Source organism: Castor canadensis, chromosome 14, assembly GCF_047511655.1.
Source record: "Castor canadensis chromosome 14, mCasCan1.hap1v2, whole genome shotgun sequence".
NCBI lineage: Eukaryota > Metazoa > Chordata > Mammalia > Rodentia > Castoridae > Castor > Castor canadensis.
The window spans coordinates 9,511,297-9,534,317 of NC_133399.1; the positions used below are offsets into that span (position 1 = coordinate 9,511,297).

General features: G+C 41.3%; 1 protein-coding gene across 15 annotated transcripts in view; it reads right to left on the reverse strand.

Annotated features, from left to right (window-relative positions):
• LOC109675883 (zinc finger protein 669-like) overlaps positions 1-23,021 on the reverse strand; it is a 131,203-nt gene that overhangs the window by 100,577 nt on the left and 7,605 nt on the right. For 5 of the 15 annotated variants that reach the window (XM_074053363.1, XM_074053360.1, XM_074053361.1 and 2 more), the window contains exons 3-4: positions 19,289-19,415; positions 19,010-19,061 (exon numbers count right to left, since the gene is read on the reverse strand). In XM_074053363.1, the coding sequence (XP_073909464.1) occupies positions 19,010-19,061; positions 19,289-19,415 (179 nt within the window). Of the gene's footprint in view, positions 1-5,968; positions 6,076-14,473; positions 17,336-19,009; positions 19,062-19,288; positions 19,416-23,021 lie in introns of those variants that run through there. The other 10 variants (XM_074053357.1, XM_074053356.1, XM_074053354.1 and 7 more) reach the window with 8 other exon arrangements.

Below are 23,021 nucleotides of genomic sequence, written 5' to 3' on the forward strand. Positions count from 1 at the left end.
CTCGGGAACGGGGGAGGGCTCCGGGAAGAAGTTGGGAAGTGGATTTTACTGAGGTAAAACCGGGAAAGTTTGGGTACAAATATTTGCTGGTATTCATAGATACCTTTTCAGGCTGGGTGGAGGTTTTTCCTACAAAGAAGGAGACGAGTCAGGTAGTGGCAAAGGCTTTGCTAGAGGAAATCATACCCAGATATGGGGTGCCCGAGGCAATTGGGTCAGATAACGGTGCAGCTTTTGTTAGTAAAGTCCTGCAGGGACTAGCCCAGACTATGGGGGCCAATTGGAAGCTACATTGTGAATATAACCCCCAGAGCTCAGGGCAAGTAGAAAGGATGAATAGGACACTAAAGGAGACTTTAGCCAAATTGGCCCTGGAGACTGGCGGTGATTGGGTGACGCTCCTTCCCTTGGCCATCTTCCGAGTCCGGAACTCCCCCTATGTCCATGGGCTAGCTAACTCCCTTTGAGATCCTGTATGGGGCTCCACCCCCCATCATTCAGAGGACCTTAAGCCCAGAACTAGGTGATCTGGCCCCAGATTACCTGACCATGTTGCAGGCTTTAGCTAAAGTGCAACAACGGATTTGGCCCTTAATTCAAGCATACCACGCTGTTAAGAGGGACCCGGCTCCGGAACATGGCATAGTCCTGGGTGACATGGTATGGGTTAAAAGGCATCAGTCCAAAACCCTAGAGCCTAGATGGAAAGGACCTTATGTTGTACTGTTTACTACCCCTACCGCCCTCAAGGTCGACGGGATTGCAGCATGGGTACACCATTCCCATGTAAGACGGGCTCACCCTCCGGAGAAAAAACAGGAAAATTGGTCCGCACGGAAGCATCCAACAAACCCACTCAAGCTCCGGCTGATACGGGATGCTCCGAAAAACGAGAACACTCCAGATGCTCCGCAGCCCTCCTAGAATGGGATTATCACCTGGGTCCACTACACCCACATCAGACCGGCAGATCCGGTAGCTATGAAGAAAGGCTTCCTGCCAACAAGAAGGGTGTCCCACCACAAGGAAAATTTTTTCAAACTCAAACTTCATACTGGACCTCGGTAACTTTATTCCTTTTTCTAACCCTGTCCACAACTTGCTGGGGGCAAGTTAACCTGACCTGGATGATTGTAGATGTATCCACAGGAGACATTCTTAACCAGACCTCCAAGGTGACCCCTCCCAGCACCTGGTTCCCAGAATTATACTTTGACTTAAGGGCCTTATTCACTGGCAGGGGACAATGGGATTTGCGCCAAAGTTACTTCTATGTCTGCCCCGCTCCCCAACCCAACCACAGAAAAAAATGTGGAGGAATCGCAGACTATTATTGTAAGTCATGGGGTTGTGAGAGCTCAGGGGATATATGGTGGCCACCCCCCAAACAGGGGGACCTTATTCAATTAAGTAGAATCTCTCAATCTGGCATTACATACCACCAACCTAGACCTATAAATAAGGGATGCCCAACTCCCCCCAATTGTAATCCCATTATGATAAATTTCACTGATTTAGGAAAAAAGGCAACGAATTGGGAATTGGGTAAATCCTGGGGAGTCAGACTCTACAAAACAAATCATCCAGGAGCCCTTTTTACTTTGCGGCGTGTGCAACAAACAGTCTCTACTCTAACAATAGGCCCTAATAAGGTACTTAGGCCACCCTATGTAAAGCCACCTCCCCGACCTTCCACAGCTCATCACCTTCCCTCAACCGTAGCCCGGGCTAATGTTACAACTCCAAGACCATCAGAAACCAGCCCTCCCCTGGTGAGGCCCAGTCTCATGACCGGATCTAAAGACCCCCTCTGGGAGCTAGTGGGTGCTGCCTTCCTGACGTTAAACCACACCAACCCTAACATGACTAACTCCTGTTGGTTATGTTATGATGTGAGGCCCCCATTCTATGAGGCAATAGGGCTAAACACCACTCACGATACCTCATCTGAGGAAAACCCTACTCAATGTTCCTGGGGAGACCGTAAGAGAGGTCTGACCATACAGCAGGTAAGCGGCCAAGGAACCTGCTTAGGAAAAGTGCCAAAGAACAGACGGGACTTATGTACTGTTATTAACGCCAGTTCTACCTGGGAAAATGCTATTAAATGGGTAATTCCAAAGGACAATGGGTGGTGGCTATGCTCGCGGTCTGGACTCACCCCGTGCCTATCAACTAAGGTGTTTAACAGCTCTAAAGAATTCTGTGTTATAGTGACTGTGCTGCCCCGCATCCTCTATCATTCGGAAGAGAGTCTATATTCATACTGGAATACAAAAATGGTTGAAAAAAGGAAAAAGAGAGAACCTATTTCCACAGTAACTATTGTTACCCTACTCAGCCTAGGGTTAGCGGGAGCAGGAACCGGCATAGCTTCTTTGGCCACCCAGCAGAAAGGGATGTCTTCGCTGCGTGCAGCCATAGACGAAGATATAGAGAGAATAGAAACCTCCATTAGCCACCTAGAAAAATCCCTCACTTCCCTGTCTGAGGTAGTACTTCAAAATCGACGAGGTCTGGACTTGTTGTTCCTCCAAAAGGGGGGACTATGTGTTGCTCTAGGGGAAGAATGTTGTTTTTACGCTGACCATACCGGAGTTGTTCGTGACTCCATGTCTAAACTTCGAAAGAGCCTGGAACAAAGAAAACGAGAAAGAGAGGCCGGGGAAAGCTGGTTCGAGTCTTGGTTTAACCAGTCCCCATGGTTGGCTACCCTTTTATCTGCATTGGCAGGGCCAATAATAATCATCCTATTACTTGTTACCATAGGACCCTGGATTCTAAACCGACTTATGACTTTTGTCAAAAGTCGAATTAATACTATCCAACTTCTGGTCCTCCGCCAACAATATCAGGCTCTTCATCCCCTTGAGAATGATTCCTCAATTTAGGCCGTAAGAAAAGGGGGGAATGAAAGGAATAGGAGGTCTCAGCGGGCCCCAACCTCCTTGTTGGAGAAACCAGTACCAAACATCCCATGTAGATAAGATAAGCAATGCGGCAGGGCTCAGTTAGGGCATATAGAATGTGGGGAATGTGAGCGGGGGGTACATGCAAGATGTGAAGTACGTGCAAGATGTGAGGTACGTGCAAGATGTGCTCTGCCTGCTTGCCCAATGTTGATAACGAAAATATGCACGCCACCGCGGTCTATATAAGATTTCCCCTAAAGAGGCTCAGGGTCGTGTTTTCCTAACCGGTCCTGCGTGTCCGTGTGGGAGCTCGACCCTGGCTAGCCAGCCCAATAAACTCTGCTTTGTTGATTGCATTCAAGCCTGGCTCTCTGTCTCTCGGGGGAATAGGATTCCGGGTCCTAACAATGGCATGCCTAATTTAAAACTTTTTTTTACATATGCATACATTTAAACATCTTTAGGATGATTCTTATTACAGAATTAATGTAAAGAAATACAAGGCTTCTGTTCTCTTCTTTTCCCCACCTCTGCTACTTTAAAAAAAGCAGTTTTTTAAAAGTTATGTCAATCAGGTCTAACTAAATTATAGGCATTATTTTATGAACAGTAACCTTAGTCTGTTTATTTTTTCATAAATAATTTACATTCAATTTTTTTATAACTAAATCTAGTAACAAATAGTGTCATTATAGGTTACTTATTGTATAAAAACTGTTTAAAATTGCCTTCCTATATGGGTCTACATAATAAAAATAGGACTAATTGGAAAAACAATTTTATTTAAATTTAAAATTCTTATGAAAGTTATTTTAAAATACAAGTTACAAAGTACAAAATGAGTAGAAAGGATATAGATAGGCATTGAGTGTATTTTTTTTGGGGGGGAAGATTAATGGAAATAAGAAATGTTTTTAGATGAGAATGGATTTTGTAAGAAAGGGTTTGTCTTAAAGATGGTTCCAAATATGGAGAGGAGGGATAAGGACAAACCATCTGAGGGTTCAGAATATGATATAAAGATTCTGAGTAAATCTTAAAAGTGTTTAATAAAAGCTTCAGTGTGTGATGAAGTTAAAGTTGACTATAATCTAAGAGTTACCAAAAAGATTTTTAGGGTCATGTCAAACAAAAATCAAATTCTCTATGTCCATAAAATAACAAGGTTATCTTAATATTGTTCTGCTCTGAGTAACTTCTGCAGAAAACTAATAGGGAAAGATTTTATCAAAGAAATTACTTGTGTTTTCTGTTGATCTTGTCAAGCTTTAAGTACTACTAAATCAGGGTTCATTTACATATTTGCACGTGTCTTAAGTGACCACCTCATAACTGTGTGGTGTCTATACTTTATCTAAATATGGTATAAACATTTACAAAGGTAAAAGTGTCAATTTATGTAAAATGATGAGCTAAAGCTCTGTTTTATCCAAGAGTGTTACATTTAACCTGTATTCTGACAGTCAGCCTCTGTTTGCCTTTGAAGATCCCACAAACCCTTCACAACAACTGATTTGGACAGTTTTAGCACAAGGGTTTAGAGACAGCCCTCATCTTTGTGGACAGGCCCTAACCAGAGACTTCTTAGATTGGCACTACCCAGAGGCCACCCTTCTTCAATATGGTGATGACCTACTTCAGTGCAGAGCCACAGAGACCCTCATGTGCAGGGTGACTGAGTCCCTTTTAAATTTTCTGGTCTCCTGGGAATACAAAGTCTCTAAGGAGAAGGCTCAGTTATGCCTCCCACAGGTCACCTTCTTAGGTGTGGTCTTAAAGGGACAGACTTACTCCCTGAGTCCTAAGCGAATCGACCCAATCCTCCATTTCCCACTCCCCCTCTGCCTAAGAGTCACTCCTTCTAGGCCTCTTTGTTGCTTAAATTTGGTCAAAAGGGTCTAGTTGGCACTGACTCCCACCTGATCTGTTCATTATCTGCCCCCAATCCCCTGACATGGGACCAAGACCAAACAAACAAACAAACAAAATCCAGGAAGGAGCGACCAATCAAGAAAGATCTTCAGTCTACGGCCATACCACCCTGAACACGCCCTGTCTCATCTGGATTTGAAGCTAAGCAGAATCAGGCCTGGTGAGTACATGGATGGAAGACAGATCTTCAGAACAGACTGCTCAGAGACAAGCAGTGGAGACAAAGGGGGGAATACCATCAAAGTTCAAATGGAGTCACAGGTGCCAGACCTCTCAAAAATAACCAAGGCCGAGAGGATTAAAGAAATGGTTCTTATGCACATGTGGCTATCTGGCATTAAAGCCCTTCCAGACACAAACTCATAATTTTAGACAGGGTCTTCTACTTAAATAGAGACAAAATAACTATTTTTACTGGCTGTAAACATGTCCTTTGATACTTAAAGATGGTAGTTTTAACTTTTTTTTTAAAAAACATGTTGAGATATAAACTGATAATATATTGTTTCCATGGTAATTCTACTCAGTTAAAAAAAAAGACATTCTCTAGATAAAATATATATATAAAACGTCCACCCATTAAAACCCCATTGGAGGGGCCCTTTTGTTATCTTTTCTAATACTCCTACTGCAGTTAAAGTAGCAGTGATTGCTTCTTGGATCCACCACAGTTGAGTCAAGCCAGCTTCTCTCAAATGGGAATGCATCCCTGATTGGCTTCACCTTGTAGGATCACCCTCAGGAACCTGAGCACCCTTCCTTGACAGGACTCTGCTTCCCAGGAAACAACAGAGGACCAAGAATGGCAGGACAACAGCCCTGCCCTAGTCACACCTTGGAAGCTGACTAGTCTATGCATGGTGGAAGCTTGAGGAGTCGACTCTCCAATGGGACAACTGGGCTGTTTTTACACCAGGTATCTCACTGTGATGCATTGTCACTCCTTGTTTGTATCTGTTGCTGTAATTTTCATCATAATCTTTGCCATAAGTCTGGCAGAAACTGCCCCCTGCTGATTGGACTCACGGTGAAAGGTTTCTATTTGCTCTCTTCTGTCTCTTTTGGGAAGGATGTGACCTATGTATGAAAGTGTTGTCACTAGGACTTTGCTTTTCCATACTTACTATTCTTGTGCAGGCTCTGTCTTCGGGTCATGCAGTCACAATCATATCATCTATTTAGTGTGCTCCCATGGTAATCAGCATATCTGCTTCAATCCCACTCACGGCCCCTGGGAGCAATGGTTAGAGATCAGGAGTGTCCGCAACCCTGGAACCTTATCAGCTGCACCCAGGCGTTTAGTCCAGATAAACCAGTGTCCATGCTCTTTGATGCATGCGCATCCATAGACAAGGATGGATGTGGAGGTACAGGCTGTGGCTGTGGGGGCCTAGCGTGGGAAGGAGCCTATACGTCACATGGTAAGTATATATGTGCAGGAGACAACTCTTGGCCGTGTGATGATGTGGGTTCTTATTGCCCTTATCGGGGTTGTGTTTCGTGGGCCACATGGCAGAGGGCTAAGCACACAGCCCCGTTCACAAGGGGACAGCTGCCCCTGACTGCACCCCTGGCACCTGTGACCCTGTAAACTTCACTGTGCTAAGCCATCTGATTGGACACGGGGACATGTAGTTGGCATAAGGATAGCTGGAAAGGGCCTTGACCCTGGAAGTCTGAGATGCACCTCAGATTAGTAACTATTACCCATGAGAGTTCCTCACACCAAGTTTTGCACTCCTTTTATGAGGAAATGAGTAAATTTTCCATCTCTGCCAAAGCTAAAAACTTGTTACTCTCACTGGCTGAGTCTACAGTCCAGACACTGAATGTCACTGCATGCTATGTTTCTGGGGCGGACCAACATGGGATACCATTGGCCTTGGGAAGCAAGGGAGTTAAACCGTTAATGACACTGATTTCCCAAAGCACAGGAAAACTTCCATCATCAGAAATTATTGTATCTCATGCGCAGAAGGCTAATTCTCTACCTCAGTGGGGGATTTAACTTGTTTAGGACAGAAGTTTTACAATGACACTCCCCAAAATACCCAATTGTGGGGAGCTCCTAACCATGCAGAACCCAAGCCCCACCCACGGGGCAACTTTTCTAATCTTGAGAGCATGGAACAATCTTACCACAAATATAGATTGGTGGGTGCCCAGGGGACTGTATTGGATCTGTGAGAAGCAAGCTTATACAGTGCTACCTAGCAGCTGGTTTGGATCTTGTGTGCTAGGCTCAATCAGACCATCTTTCTTCTTGCTTCCCCTCAGATAAGGTGAAAAACCGGGAGTCCCCATATATAAAAAAAGATTAAGTAGACAAAAATGGGGTGTCTTACAAATTGGTAGTTAAAAAGATGACAAATGGCCTCCTAAGCATATTATCCAGTACTATGGTCCTGCCACCTGGGCAGAAGATGGGTCCTAGGGCTATCACACCCCTCTATATGCTCAACCACATCATCAGGCTGCAGGCTGTTGTTGAAATTATAACTAATGAAACTACAAGGGGCCTCAATTTGCTGGCAAAACAAAGTTCTAAGATGTGCAATGCCATCTGTCAGAACTGCTTGGCTTTACACTACTTGTTTGCTTCCGAGGGAGGAGTGTATGGAAAACCTAACTTGAGCTACTGCTGCTTACAGATTGATGATGAAAGAAAGGTCATAGAAGAGATCACAGACAAAATGAGAAAGCTTGCCCATGTCCCCATCCAGGCTTGAAGAGGATGGGATCCCAGTGTTTGGAGGGTGGTTTTCTGCTTTAGGTGGATTCAAAACCCTGATAGGAGCAATGGGCCTAATCCTAGGAGCATGCTTAATATTTTCCTGTCTGGCTCCCCTGATGCTACAGTCTGTCAGGAGGACTATTATGGAGGCCATTATAGAAAGAAAAACAGCCACACATGTAACGATGGTATGGAAATACAAACCCCTAGATCAAGATGATGATCTTTGACCAGGGTGGGTCTGTGCATCAAAGGGGAAAATAATGTAGCAGGAAAGTGGGGGGGTGCGGGCAGAAAAGAAACAGACAGACTGTTCTGACGATAAGATAGGGAGAGGGGATGGCAAACCAGAGAGATAAAACTTGAAGAATTGAAACATGGTCACATAGCACTGGGAAAATGAAATAGCCAATGAAGTCACATGCAGCCAAATGTGGGTTGAGCTTTGCTTTCTGCTTCTGTAACCTGCTTGCAAGGGTATATAGAAGGTGAGACCCCTGTGTTCTCAGGGCTCAGCCTTTGGACACGAGTCCACTGAATCTGTGCCGGTACAATAAACGTTGCTTCCTGCTAATCTGCCTCAGAGACTCCTATCTCAGCTGTAATTTCTACAACAAAAGGAAGTAGATAGAGTGACAGGAAGGGGCCAGGGACAAAGTGCATCTTTTTTGAAGAAGGCCGCAATAGACACTATGTTTCGCAGTTCAAACACCTCTCAGTAGACTATTTTAAAGTTGAATCCATCAATGGATTTTGGCCAGCCAAAATTTCTCACCTTTTTTTTTTGTGTTTGTGTGTGGTGCTGAGATTGGATCCAGGGTGTTGTGATTGATAAACAAATACTCTACCATTAAGCCACACATTCCTAGTTTATCAAGTGCTTTTGTTGTTGTTCTTGTTTTTCTTTTTAAACATATTACTGTTCATTGAAAATTTGGCATATCAACAGAAAATATACAAAAGAGTATGTGAATACAGCCTATAAAAATCTTCATTCCAGCCACTGAGCTCAGCATATGGGAGGAAAAAGATGGATTGTGAGTTCACTATCATTCTGGGTTACTTAGGGAGACTGTATATTAAAAAAAGAAAAATACAGGCGTCTTCGTTTCATTTCCTGGGTGGGGACAGGAACTATTTCTTCATTTCTTTCACTAGCTAAAACCCTTGTCCATACTTCATGCTGTCATACTAAAATAAAAACATCAACAACAAAATGAAGCTATGCACAGCAGCTCATGCCTAGAATGTATTTAATCTACTTGGATTACAGACCTAAGTATAAAACCTGAAGTTCATAGTCTCAAAGGATATGGGAAATTATTTTACCTTGGCTGCATAAAGGAATTCAGGTATGACAAAAATGCAGGATCCATCAAAGATTTAGATACTGCAGGTTGCTGGCTCTGGTGAACCATGCCTGCTTTCCTACCTCACAGGAACAGAGATCAGGGGGAATATGTTGAGAGATCCTATCTCAAAAACGCCAAACACAGGACTGGTGGAATAGCTCAAGGGGAAAGAGGGGCTGCCTAGGAAGCAGGAGGCTCTGAGTTCAAAACTCTGTGCTCCATCACTATGTCACATATACCCAGACAGCCTCCATGCAGAAGGCACAGCAGAACCTCTCAGCCTGGTACGTCTAGGAAGTGTACCTATTCTAAGGATGGGAGTACAGCATGTGAGAGTGGGACCAGGAGTTTAAGGGTCAGTGGAAACAGGCTGGGATGAAAAGTCAGGGCAGGTAAAGTGACACTTGGATGGGGTTCACTGTGTTGCCATTCAGCCAAGCTAAGAGTGGTACAGTAAAGGTTGTCAGACTTGGGAGAAATGCACACATAATGTTCAAAGGAATGAAAACCTCAATTTGGCTGGGTACGCTGGTGGCTCATGTGTGTAATACCAGTGACTGAGGAGTCACACAGCAGGAGGGGAGTAGTTTGAAGCCAGACCTGAAGAAAGAGTTTATGAGACCTTATCTGAAAAATCCCATCACAGAAAAGGACTGGGACAGTGTCTCAAGAAGGGAGAGCACCTGCTTAGCAAGTGTGAGGACCTGAGTTCAAAACAATTACAAAAAATCCAAACAAAACAAAATAAGAAAACCAGAAAAAAAGAAAACTAAACACTTTAATTGCACAGGAAGGTACAGAGGATCAGGAAGATCAGTGTTGGAACCCAACCCAGGCAAACAGTTTGCCCAACAGTATCCCAAAAATCCCCAACAAAAGAAGTTGGTGTAGTGTCTGAAGGATTAGAGGACCTGCCTAGGAAGCACCAGGACTGGACTTTAAGTACTGGTCCCACAGGGAAAAAAACCAAAGAAAACCAAGTTGCTTCTCAGGGAAATGAGCTCATCCTTTGTGACTAAACAGAGAGACAGACATCAGATGTTTGTACCTGTGTTCTTGTAGTTGACTCTGAATGAAAAACTAGACAGGACTCAGGAAGGATAATTCAGTATGCACATAAATCAAAATTATACCTTTTATTTGGGAATGTCAACAGGTAAAAGAAGGAAAGGGATGGCACATATCCTTAGAAAGAGCTCACTGTCACCAAGATTTGCAGGCTAAACAGACATGTAAAATTCTACAATTTCAGGAGTCAGTGACTCGTGTCTATATTCCCAGGTACTCAGTAGGCAGAGATCAGGAGGCTTTTGGCAGGAAACAAATATGGACAAAGAGTTTGCAAACCCCTATCAGGAAAAAAGGGCTAGTAAAGTGGATCAGGTAGTAAGAGATCCTGCCTAGGAAACTTGAGCCCCTGAGTTCAAACCCTGGTACCATCAACAAACACATTCTTTAATTTCCACATCACAGACTTAAACAATCCAAAAAACCTTAAATGTCCTTAAATGTTGTTTATATCAAATTCCTAAAAACAGTGAAGAGCTCTGGATTAAGAAAGCTATAGATTGTCTAATATTATAAAAGAGTATCCCAGATTCAGCAAGAAGCAATATAAAACAAATAAGGATTAAGAATATGTGAAAATGAATGTACATATTTAAAAGGAGGAAACGAACACGTCAATGGTCAAAAGTGACAACACTGTATAAGACAAACAAACATGGTTAGCTGCACTGATTGTAAAAAAAACAATTAACCCAACTCCTTTTAAGTTTCTTGCTTGCTGCAGACCTAGGATCTCTGACCCACCCTTGGCCTGAGCCCACACACCATTTCTCCTGTACCATCACCTTAAGGACAGACTGACTTCAGGGGACCATGTTCTATGATCCCAGAATTGATTTTGTTCCCTCCATCATGTCCTTCCCATACACACACTATCTTTGAATCCTGTTTTCTCCAGAAAATACAAATATTGGATCCTTTGGTCTCCCCTTGGTGCAAAGGTAGGTGACATCAGGGAGACACCCCACAAGTGACAGATGATGTATTTATTCACCTGTGTGGTGATTTGTTGATGTTTATGTTCTCATTTCATCTTTTTATAAAATAAATCACGTATTTCAGCAATTCTTTTTGCTTCTTCAGAACTCAACGTTCCAAACAAGAAAGTCACTTTCTTATATTCAGTAAGGAAAGAAATTCTGAAATGCTCAAGTAAGCTGATATGCCATAGAAAAAAGACTGGACAAAGAAAACAAAGATTAGAAGCCATGAATTCAGCCACATTTCCCAGGGGACTCCACATTTAGAAGTTTAAATATATGCTAAACTTAGGATGAGACACCCCCCTTGCTCATCAGGAAAGATTCAGATACTGTCTCATAGGAGTTTATTAACAATAACTACGGGTGTCCCCTTTCACAAGGAAACTCCAGATGTCTGGCTCTCTGTCTGAAAGTGGGACAAAGAACAAATACTTGGGGACACTGCATGCCCACGTCAATGGGCAAATGAAGCCTTTTCTCCATTTGGCAGAATCCTAAAGTATCTTCTCTCACTGTCTCAATTGGAACAAATCACACTCTGATGACAATAACTCAGTGTTTGCAAAGCAATGAACTGGAGATGTCTACTTTACCTGGTAAAGAGCAGTGGTTAAAGAAGTTTCAATGCACAGGACTTTGTGCTGAGAAGTAGCAGCCTAGTGCAACAGACGTGCTTCTTGCTTTGAACTCAGACAGCCAAACCCTTTTTAAAACTATAACACAGGCATACATACTGTCTTAATTCCCAGTTTTTGAATGCTGACAAGAATCAAGACTTGAGAATCAAACTTAGCCTAATTTTCTCCTTCCTCCAGTCCCACTTTAGGTTCAGGCAGTTCACAACCTGTCCTTTATGCTGACCTCAGGATTCAAAGTCCTCTGGCCCAGAATCTGATGCTCCCTCCATCCTCCCACCTCCCACCTGCTTTCTACTCCCGTGTGCTCCTCCCTGGAAAGCACAGAACTCCTTCTGTCTCAATGTATAATCTCATATGTCATCTATTCTTGCCATTCTTTTGATTTTAAAAATATTTATATGCTAATCAAAATGTAATGAATCATAACTGAGAACATGATGCTTTGAAAACTGTATACATTACAGAGGGGTAAAATTAGGCTATTAACTGGATACACTGCTTTTCATACCTATAATTATTTCATTGTAATTAGAATACCTATATTGTAGTTGGGCAACTGAGGCCCACACCTGTCATACTAGCTTCTCAGGAGGCAGAGATCAGAAGGATCATGGTTCAAAGCCAGCTCAGGCACATATTCTGTATTGCTCAGTAATAGCTTATAAACACTATTGGGAGATGGGGACTTTTTTTTGGCAGCACTAGGTTCGAACTCAGGGCCTCAGGCTTGCTAGGCAGGCATTCTTGCCACCTGAATTACTCCAACAGCCCTTGTGTTGGGTGTTTTTGAGACAAGGTCTCCAACTATTTACCTGGACTGGCTCCAAACAGTGATTCTCTGATCTCTGCCTCCTGAGTAGCTAGGATTTACAGGTGTGAGGCACTGGCACCAAGCTTGCAAGAGATATTTTGAACACTTTGACTAGTATTTCTTCAACTACTCACACCTTTCAGTATAAAATGATTTGTCATGAAAGGAACACACTTGGTTCTTTTTTTCTAACCAACTGTATCACTGTTATTTAATGGGTGCATTAAAAAATTCGCATCTTGATATAATTGATAGGCTAATAAATAGCACATTGTAGCTATTTATTTTGAGGTACTGGGGTTTGAGCTGAGGGCTTCATGCTCACTAAGCAGGTGTCTACCATATGAACCATGCTTCCAACACTTCTAATGTTTTTTATTGAAACAATTAGTGGCTGATATTTACTGTGATAACCTAGTAGGGCTTTTGGAGGTGAAACTCTCATATGTACGACGTCCTCTAAAGCTGAATCTCTTCTAGAATTTACCTCTCAAACTACTGGACACTTAAGACTTCAGCAGTTCATCAGCTGAAGTTCAAGTTTTCCTTTCTTTGTTCTCCTTATGAGTTTTTATTCCAGGAAGCTATGATCCCCTGAGCTAATCTCTTTATCTTCTCTGTTTAGGGACAGTTGTTTGCCTGCTGAACTTAGTTGTTCAGGGCTTTTGTTTAAGTACCCCATGTATTTCTGCATTGTCACTTTATATAATTCAGCATTTTATAGGATTCTCTTGCCTCAAGTCCTAAACAGTTTTAACTATTCCCAAGTGGTAGCAGTGTACATCTACAGCTATTCAAAATTCAGGTTTAGATACCACCTTACTATATCTGCAGCAGGGTAGAGTCCATAGAATACTCCCAACTCCTCTTCCCATCCCCTGCACCATTAAAATCAGTACTGGTTTTGTGTATGGTGTTATATCTTGAGTAAGTTATGTTTTAGTCATTTCTCAATATAATTCCATTCATATAGCTTTCTCTGTAAACTAATACTTTTTTTTGGTATGGAGTTTAAACTCAGGGCTTCCACATTGCAAAACAGGCTACAGCCACACCTCCAGTGCATTTTGCTCTGGTTATATTGGAGATGGGGTGTGGCAAATAATTTGTTTAGGCTGGTTTCAAACCTCTACTCTTAGATCTCAGCCTCTCAGGTAGCTAGTAGTACAGGAGTGAGCCACTGGTGCCTAGCTAACTAATACTTTTATGCTGCATGTACTGCAGGTATTTTAATTCTACTTGGTTGATCGCCTTTTACCTCCAGTAATTTTAATACATTTCATTTCTCCATCCACTTCTTATCCTTATTTTTTTCTAAGGAAGATATTTTTATTACATCCAAAATTGATTTGACAGTGCCTTCTCAAATTGTTTTAAATTTTATCTTTCCCATCCCAACTTATAATTTTTTTAAGGATCAGGAGATAGATGAGAACACAATGCATGTGCCCTTCTAAGAAATACTTCATCCCTGCCTTGTCTGTTCTTCAAATTTGTGGGGCTGGTGGCTCATGCATGTAATCTCTAGCACTTGGTGTGGCTACCCACAAAACCTGAGGAACTGAATTCAAACCCAGTGTCATCAAAAAAAAATTCAACTCCCAACACATTGTACAAGCTAATTATGAGCAACACTGAATACATGCCTAAGCAGAATCTCATACTAGGAAAGGATGCATCACTCAAAATGGCTTTAAGAATAGAAATTTGTGTTGGCCTTCTGGTTCTTTCAGTGCTTAGGGAGACATCTCAGAAGCTGCATGGCTACTTCCCAAACTCTTCATCTCTCTTTCCAGTAACAGAGAGTTGAAGAGCAAGGTGGTGTGGAAGAGAACAAAATAAAGGACATAATGAACTTCAATCACTGAGCAGAACTGGGCAGTCATGAGTAATTAAACCAAAATTATACCTGTGAGAAGTTTTTTGGGTGGGACTAGGATTTAAACTGAGGGCCTCAGAGTTCTTAGGCAGGCCCTCTACCCTCTACAAGTTGAGCAACTCTGCCAGCATTTTTTGTAAGGGAATTTAAAACTACATCACATATCAATTATAAATATATTTTAATTGGTGATTTGAATACACAACAAACTAGTATTTGCCATTTCTGTTCTGATGTCATCTTTGAAAGTAAAAATATTACTGTGTATTTTTGGGGGTGGGACACACTGGGGATTGAATTCAGGGCCTTCACATTTGTCAGGCTGGCACTGTTATCACATGATCCACTCTGCTAGCCTTTAGAAATTGTATTATACAAGCTCAAAAGATGAGTTCTAAGCCCAGAAACAGATTTATTAGATGTTCCATGTCTGGCAAGGAACTAGTGCTAACTCAACCACATGCACAACAAACTTCAGCAACTAAGAGATTGTGCCCATGCAAGGGATTGCCTCACCTTATTTTCTTTCTACATTACATGACTGTGACTTGGTTCATGTCTTTCAAGGACACTCGACAGAAGTAGGTTTTCCCACACTGGTAACATACACAGGTTTTGTCCCAAGGCGAGTTTCTGTATATCTTCAAAGATCACTGGAAGAATAAAAGGGTTTCCCATATTGTTTACATTCATAAGGATTCACTGCAGTGTGAATTCATTCATGTGTTTTGAAGTACCTGGATGAAGTAAAGGCTTTTCCACATTGTTTACATGCAAAGGTCTTTTCTCCACTGTGAATTCCTTCATGTAATTTCAGGTACCTAGAAGTTGTCAAAGCTTTTCCACATTACTTGCATATATAGGTTTTCTCACTACAATGAATTTGTTTATGTGATCTAAGGCCACTGGACTAACAGGCAGCTTTCACACATTGTTTACATTCATAAGATTTCACTCCAGTGTGAATTTGTTCATGTTTTCTGGGGTAACTGGATGACCTAAAGGTTTTTCCACATTGCTTACATGCAAAGGTCTTCTCTCCAGCAGGAGTTCTTGCATGGGTTTTCACGTAACTGGAAGAATGAGAAGCTTTTCCACACTACTCACACACATAGGGTTTTTCACCACTGTGAGTTTTTACATGACGTCGAAGTTTACTGGACCAAGAGAAGGCTTTTCCACATTGTTTACATGCATAAGGTTTTGCTCCTGTGTGAACAACTTCATGTTTTTTGAGGTAATTGGATAACTTAAAGGTTTTTCCACACTGCTTACATGCAAAGTTCTTCTCTCCAGTGTGAATTCGCCCATGTTTTTTGAGGTAACTAGAACAAATAAAAGCTCTTCCACACAGCTCACATACATAGGATTTCTCGCCAAAGTGACTTCGTTCATGTATTCTAAAGTCACTGGACCAATAGAAGGCTTTCCCACATTCTTTACATGCATAAGGTTTTGCTCCAGTGTGAATTTTTTCATGTGCTTTGAGAGAACTGGAACAACTAAAAGCTTTTCCACACTGCTCACATACATATGGTTTTTCACCACTGTGAGTTTTTATGTGTATTTGAAGTCTACTGAACAAAAAGAAGGATTTCCCACACTGTTTACATGCGTAAGGTTTTGCTCCAGTGTGAATTTTTTCATGTGCTTTGAGGGAACTGTATGTATTAAAGACTTCACCACACTGCGTACATGCAAAGGGCTTCCCTCCAGTGTGAGTGTTTTCATGTGTTTTGAGGTACCTGGAAGAACTAAAAGCTTTTCCACATTGCTCACATACATAGGGTTTCTCACCACTGTGAGTTTCTAAATGTCTTCGAAGGTCACTGGACAAATAATAGGCTTTCCCACACTGTTTACATGCATATGGCTTTGCTCCAGTGTGAATTTTTTCATGTGCTTTGAGGTAACTGGAAGAAGTAAAAGCTTTTCCACACTGCTCACATACATAGGGTTTGTCACCACTGTGAGTTTTTACATGTCTTCGAAGTTTACTGGAACAATAGAAGGCTTTTCTACATTGTTTGCATGCATAAGGTTTTGATCCCGTGTGAATTTTTTCATGTGTTTTGAGGTACCTGGAAGAACTAAAAGCTTTTCCACACTGCTCACAAACATAGGGTTTCTCACCACTGTGAGTTTTTAGATGTCTTCGAAGGTCACTGGACCAACAGAAGGCTTTCCCACATACTTTACACGCATAAGGTTTTGCTCCAGTGTGAATTTTTTCATGTTCTTTGAGGTACCTGGAAGAACTAAAAGCTTTTCCACACTGCTCACAAACATAGGGTTTCTCACCACTGTGAGTTTCTAAATGTCTTTGAAGTTCACTGGACCAATAGAAGGCTTTCCCACATTGTTTACATTCATAAGGTTTTGCTCCAATGTGAAGTCGTTCATGTTTTTTGAGGTTCATCCAGGTGGATGAACTAAAGCCTTTTCTACATTGCTTCCATGTAAAGGGCTTCACTCCAGGGTGAAAACATTTATGTGTTTTCAGGTAACTGGAAGAGCTAAAGGCTTTTCCACATTGCTTGCACACATAGAGTTTCTCTGTAATGGAAGTTCTTTCATGGTTTTCAATGGCACACAAATGTGACATGGGTTTCCCACATTGCTTACCAACATACGGTTTTTCTCCACCACGAGGCAATTCATGTTTGCAAATGCCACTAAACTGAAAGGAGACTTTTCCACCCTGCTTACTTAGAAACGATGTCTCTCCAGGGTGACTTCTTTCATGCCATTTAAGAAATCTGGAAACAGGAAAGGTTTTTCCAGAATCCTTCCTTTTAAGGGGCTTTTTTCCATATTCCTGATACTCATGTGGTTCAGATCCACTCTGAGTTCTGACAGACAGACTCAGGGATGGATGGCTGATGAAGAGTTCTGTACACACACAGTTTTCTTTTGTTCCCACTCCAGCAGGAGTAATATTGCTCATGATATGTTCTGGAGCATGCCTGAAGACTTCACACTGAATATCTTCTTTCTGTTCACAGAATCTCCCTACCACTTGACCTCTAGAAATAATGAGAAACACATTACTAAGCTATATTTTCAAATACATACCAGGAGGAGTAATGATTTTATGCCCTGAAAGAATTTTTGACCATGCAGGATGGTTCCAGGACATATATTATCAGACCACTGGCATGGTTATGGGTATCTAAAGATTCCATCCCAGTATTTTGCAAACATTGACTATCTACTTTACATTTAAACGCATTTGAGTATTGTACATGGAAAAGCTGTGAGCAAAATCATTTATATTTTGAAGTAATTGCATAATCGTAAGAAGCTATATTGAAGATTATAGGCACCAATCCAAGCACAGAATTCATTTTCTGTAAATGCACCATATATTCACACCCTGAAAGAAAGTTCATGTAATCATATTTTTCACAATTTATTGAATGAACGGTTTTGTACATAAAAACTGCAGATTATCACTGGGGCATCATGGTGGTAATCCACATTTCTGATATTGGAAAATTTTGGATTGGAATTTCATGGGTGTTTTTCTTTGTGTGTATGTAATACTGGTGTTTGAACTGAAGGACTTATAGTGGCTGGACAGGCACTTTACCACCTGTACCAGTCTGGCAGCCCTTTAATGTGTTAGGGATTTTTGAGTTAGGGTTTCAAGTTATTTGCCGGAGGATGGTTTCAAATTTCCATCATCCTGATCTGTGCCTCCCAAGTACCTATGATTACAGGTATGACACACCAGCATGTTGGCTCATGGTGGTGCAACAGCAACAACAAAACAAAACCCACTTGTTTTGGTTTGGTTGAACGCAAGGCATACTGCTTGAAAAGCAACCCTCACACTGGCTAGGTTGGCAGTACATTGCTTCTCTTGAGAAAGTCTACCAGCCCACAACATCCTTTTCTTTTTGACAAATTTAATTCTGGTTGTCAGAATGGCTCAAGCAGTACAGCACCTGTGTAGCAAGCTGGAGGCCCAGAGTCTAATCCTGAGCATCAAAGAAAAAAAATGCAATTTCTCCCTGACTCTTAATTAATCTTTTCTTATGGATTGGGGTTTGTACTTGGTGCTTCACACCTGCAATGCATGCACTCTATCAGTTGGGACACACCTATATTCCTCTTTGTTTAAGTGACACTTCTTGTTCCCTCTCATTTCTTTCTGAATAATTTTAGTGCCATATGGTATTTATAAGTGGGATTTCATTGTGAGATTTCCATATATACATACATTATGTCCCAGTTTGTTTAATCCCCTTTCATGGTTCTTCCTGCCCCATTCCCACCTTAAAATAACTTCAATAGGTTTCACAGTTCCATATAAATGCATGTGCAGAAAGTACATCAAACATGGTGGGGGAGGCTTGCTCCTGTAATCCTAGCTACTAGGCAGAATGAGACTTGGAGGATCCAGGTTCAAGGCCCACCAGGGCAAATATTTCTCAAGACCCATGTCCCACAAACCCAGAGCAAAACACACTGGAGGATGCCGCAAGTGTTAGAATGCTTGCCTTGCCAGTTCCAAGGGCAAAGTACAAACCACAACTCCTTCCCCCAACCCTGCCAATAAAGGCAAATCAACCATACCCTTTTGACCCTCTTCATTTACCCTCTCCCCTCTCACTACTGACCTCCCCTTCACATAACCTGTTTCACATTCCTTTTCTTGAGTGTCTAAGTTGCTTTCTGTTGTGAATGCAAATTACCTTAGATTTCCTCTGGAATTTCTGAAAACCTCTTCATTGGTCTGATCTTCCTCTGTTTTGGTTTTTTAAAAATAAAATAGGGACAGAAAAAGATGACATTTTGAAAAACATTAGTACAGAATAACTACTAGATTCTAAGTAGGAGTATGGTATAATATGCCAACATCTGGTATATTCACTGAATTTATGGTTTCCACATTCCAAATTATTCCAAAGCATTGAAGTGTTTGGAACAAACACTGGTTTTCTCATTGACTAAGGGAATGAAGTCATTCTTACCAACAGAGGCCAGGTTCCTGAAGGTTTCTACCATCACATCCCTGTACAGCTTCTGTTGTGAAGCATCCAGCAAAGCCCACTCTTCCTGGGTGAAGTTGACACACACGTCATCAAAGGTCACAGATGCCTAAAACATGACAAGTGTATTTCAAGGAAGAAGATCAGACTGACAGTACTGACGATATAGACTTCCAGTGTTCACATGATGCTGTGTTTTCAAAGTGTTCTTTCCATGTCTTGTACATAAACACGTGCTCTTCATGCAAACCCACACTCTTTCACATAGCACTTTTAATACTAGCCTGAAAAGATCTGTGAAAACAGCAGCAGTAGCAGAACAAACTGAATATTCCTGAACCATCTCAATTTCTTTTTTAAGAGTGGGTCTGTATTTTCTGTCTTAATGATGAACTGCGTTTCAGCTTGCACAAAACAGTTAACATCACTAGGGCTGGTAAGCATGCCTGAATTCAAGCCACACTCCCACAAGTAAAAACAAAAGAAAAAACAAAACAAAACAAGAACCACTTATCCTGAGACTCTGTATTCTTAGAAATGTTTGAACACAAAGTTCAACTGTGCTTGGAACTTTGGTGGTATTAACTCATCAGGTAAAATGAAAGAGGAACTGAGTTTTTCCAGTTTCCATGATCAAAATGCAATTTTTTTTTCAGTACTGGAGTTTGAACTCAGATCCTATACCATGAGCCAACCCACCCATCATTTTTTTTGTGAAGGGTTTTCCATGATTGGGTCTCATGAACTATTTGACAAGCTGGCTTTGAATCACGTTCCCCCTAATCTCGGCCTCCTTTTTTTTGGTGGTATTGGGTTTTGGATACAGGTCTTCTTCCTTGTAAAATAGACTCTCTACCACTTGACTCATATCTCCAGTCCCTTTAGCTCTGCTAACATAGCAATTGGGGGTCTCTTAAACTATTTGGCCTAGCTGCTTAGAAACAGAAGCCTGCCAATGTGAAACTGCTATGTAGGCAGGATTAAAGGGATGGGCCATTGTTTCCCAGCAGCCTATGTTATCAAGCACTCTCTCTTTCTTCAGTCCAGCTCAGTCTCTCCTTTGTTGTTCAATTTAAATTATTCATTTGAAATTGTCTTCCAGAATTCACTCATGTTGTGGGTGGAGGAAAATGTTTTGATTTCTTCCATCAATAGATGTGGGCCAGTCAAAATTTCTCACCTTCTTTTGTTGTGTTTGTGTGTGTTCCTGGAGATTGGATCCAGGGTGTTGTGCTTGCTAAGCAAATACTCTAACATTAAACCACACATTCCTAGCCTATCAAGTGCTTTTGTTGTTCTTGTTTCTCTTTTTAAACATGTTACTGTTCCAAATCACAACTTGGTATATCAACATAAAATATAAAAAAGAATATGTGAATGAAAACATAAAAAACTTCATTCCAGGCACTCATTCCATATATGGGAGGTAAAAGAAGGATTGTGAGTTCACTCACATCCTGGGCTACTTAGAGTGACTCTACATCAAAAAGGAAAAAATCAGGAGTCTTGTTTCATTTCCTTGGTGGGGACAGGAAATATTTCTCTCTTTCTTTCACTAGCTAAAAACCTTGTCTATACTTCATCCTGTCATACTAAAATGAATAAAAACAACAACAACATCAAGAACAAAGGAAAGTCATGCACAGCAGGTGCCGAGAATGTATTTGGTCTATTTGGATCATAGATTCAAATGGAAAACCTAGACTTCATAGTCTCAAAGAATATGGGAAATTATTTTACCTTGGTTGCATAAAGGAATTCAGGTATGACCAAAATGCAGGATCCATCAAAGATTTAGATACTGCAGGTTGCTGGCTCTGGTGAACCATGCCTGTTTTACTACCTCACAGGAACAGAGCTCAGGAGAAAATATGTCAATAGACCCTATCTTAAAAATACCCAACAAAGGACTGGTGGAGTACCTCAAGTGTAAAGAGTGGCTGCCTAGCAAGCAGGAGCCCGTGAGTTCAAAACCCAGTGCTCCACCATTATGTCACATATCCTGAGGCAGCCTCAAAGCAGAAGTCACAGCAGAACCTCTCAACCTGGTATACCTAGGAAGTACTGCTTGCTGGAGGTGGCTGTTACCTGAGTGATTGAAACATATTAGGCTTGCCAAAGGACTAAACATGACTTTCGTTAGAGATTTTTACATCTTTCCCTGCAAGAGGAAAAGAAAAAACATGAAAAAAAATCATTTGTTCAATGTCCAAATACATATTTCATGGATGTAAAATGTTCAGGTGTCTACGAGATTACCCTAGTTTTCAGCCACGTGCAAACAATGCTTCTTTGTGCACGATGTTAAACAGTGCAGTATCACCCTACAGGAGGAGAAGCCAGGCTCCTGGAAGGTTGTTCTTTTGGAAGTAAGCAACACTACTGATCTATAAATCTTCTGAAATTTCTCTTTTCACATACAACTCTTATAATTTAATGACTCTCCAAGATAATGCAACTATATTTGATTTTCTGAGGCATAAAAACTGACCTCATATTTTCTGTTAGTTTTCCAATAACTTTTTGATTCTGCGGAAAAAAAGGAAAGTAATCTTGAATACAGGACTTGGGAAAAATGCACACATAATGTTCAGAGGACTGAAAACTACAATTTAGCCAGGTATGGTGGTGGCTCATGTGTGTAATACCAGTGACTGAGGAGTTGCACATCAGGAGGGGAGCAGTTTGAAGCCAGACCCGAACAAACAGTTCATGAGAACTTATTTGAAAAATCCCATCACAGAAATGGACTGGGACAGTGTCTCAAGAAGTGAGAACATCTGCCTAGCAAGCGTAAGGACCTGAGTTCAAAACAATTACAAAAAATCCAAACAAAACAAAGTAAGAAAACCAGAAAAGAAAAAAAAAACCACTTTAATTGGACAAGAAGGCAGACATCAGGAGGATCAGGGTGGGAGCCAATCCAGAGAAACAGTTTGCACAACAGTATCTCAAAAGTCCCCACAAAAACCACTTGATGTAAGAGAGCTTGCCGAGGAAGCACCTGGCCTTGATTTTAAGCCCCAGTCACACAGGGAAAAAAAAAATTGCTTCTCGGTGAAGTGAATGCATCCCTTGCAAATAAAAAGGGAGACAGACATCTTATGTTTGTACTTGTAATCTTGTAGACTCTTCTGAATGAAAAACTAGACAGGACTGAGGAAGGATAATTCAGCCTGCACTTAAATCAAAATTATACCTTTTATTTGGGAATGTCAACAGGTAAAAAAAAGGAAAGTGATGGCACATATCCTTAGAAAGAGCTCACTGTCTCCAAGATTTGTGGGTTACAAACACAAATAAAATTTGACTATTTCAGTCTGGAGTCAGTGACTCAGGCCTGTATTCCTAGCTACTCAGGAAGCAGAGATCAGGAGGCTTTTGGCTAGAAGCCAACCTAGGCAAAGAGTTTGCAAACCCCTATGTGGAAAAAAGCCATCATGGAAAAAGGACTAGCAAAGTGTGTCAGGTAGTAAGAGATCCTGCCTAGGAAACTTGAGGGTTTGAGTTCAAACTTGGTACCAACAACAACAAAAACATTCTATATTTTCCAAATCACAGCTTTAAACAGTCCAAAAAACCTTAGATGTCCTAGTTATATCAATTCCTAAAAACACTGAAGAGCTTTGGACTAAGAAAGCTATAGATTGTGTAATATTATATAAGAGTTTCCTAGTTCAGCAAGGAGCAACACAAAACAAATAAGGATTAAAAA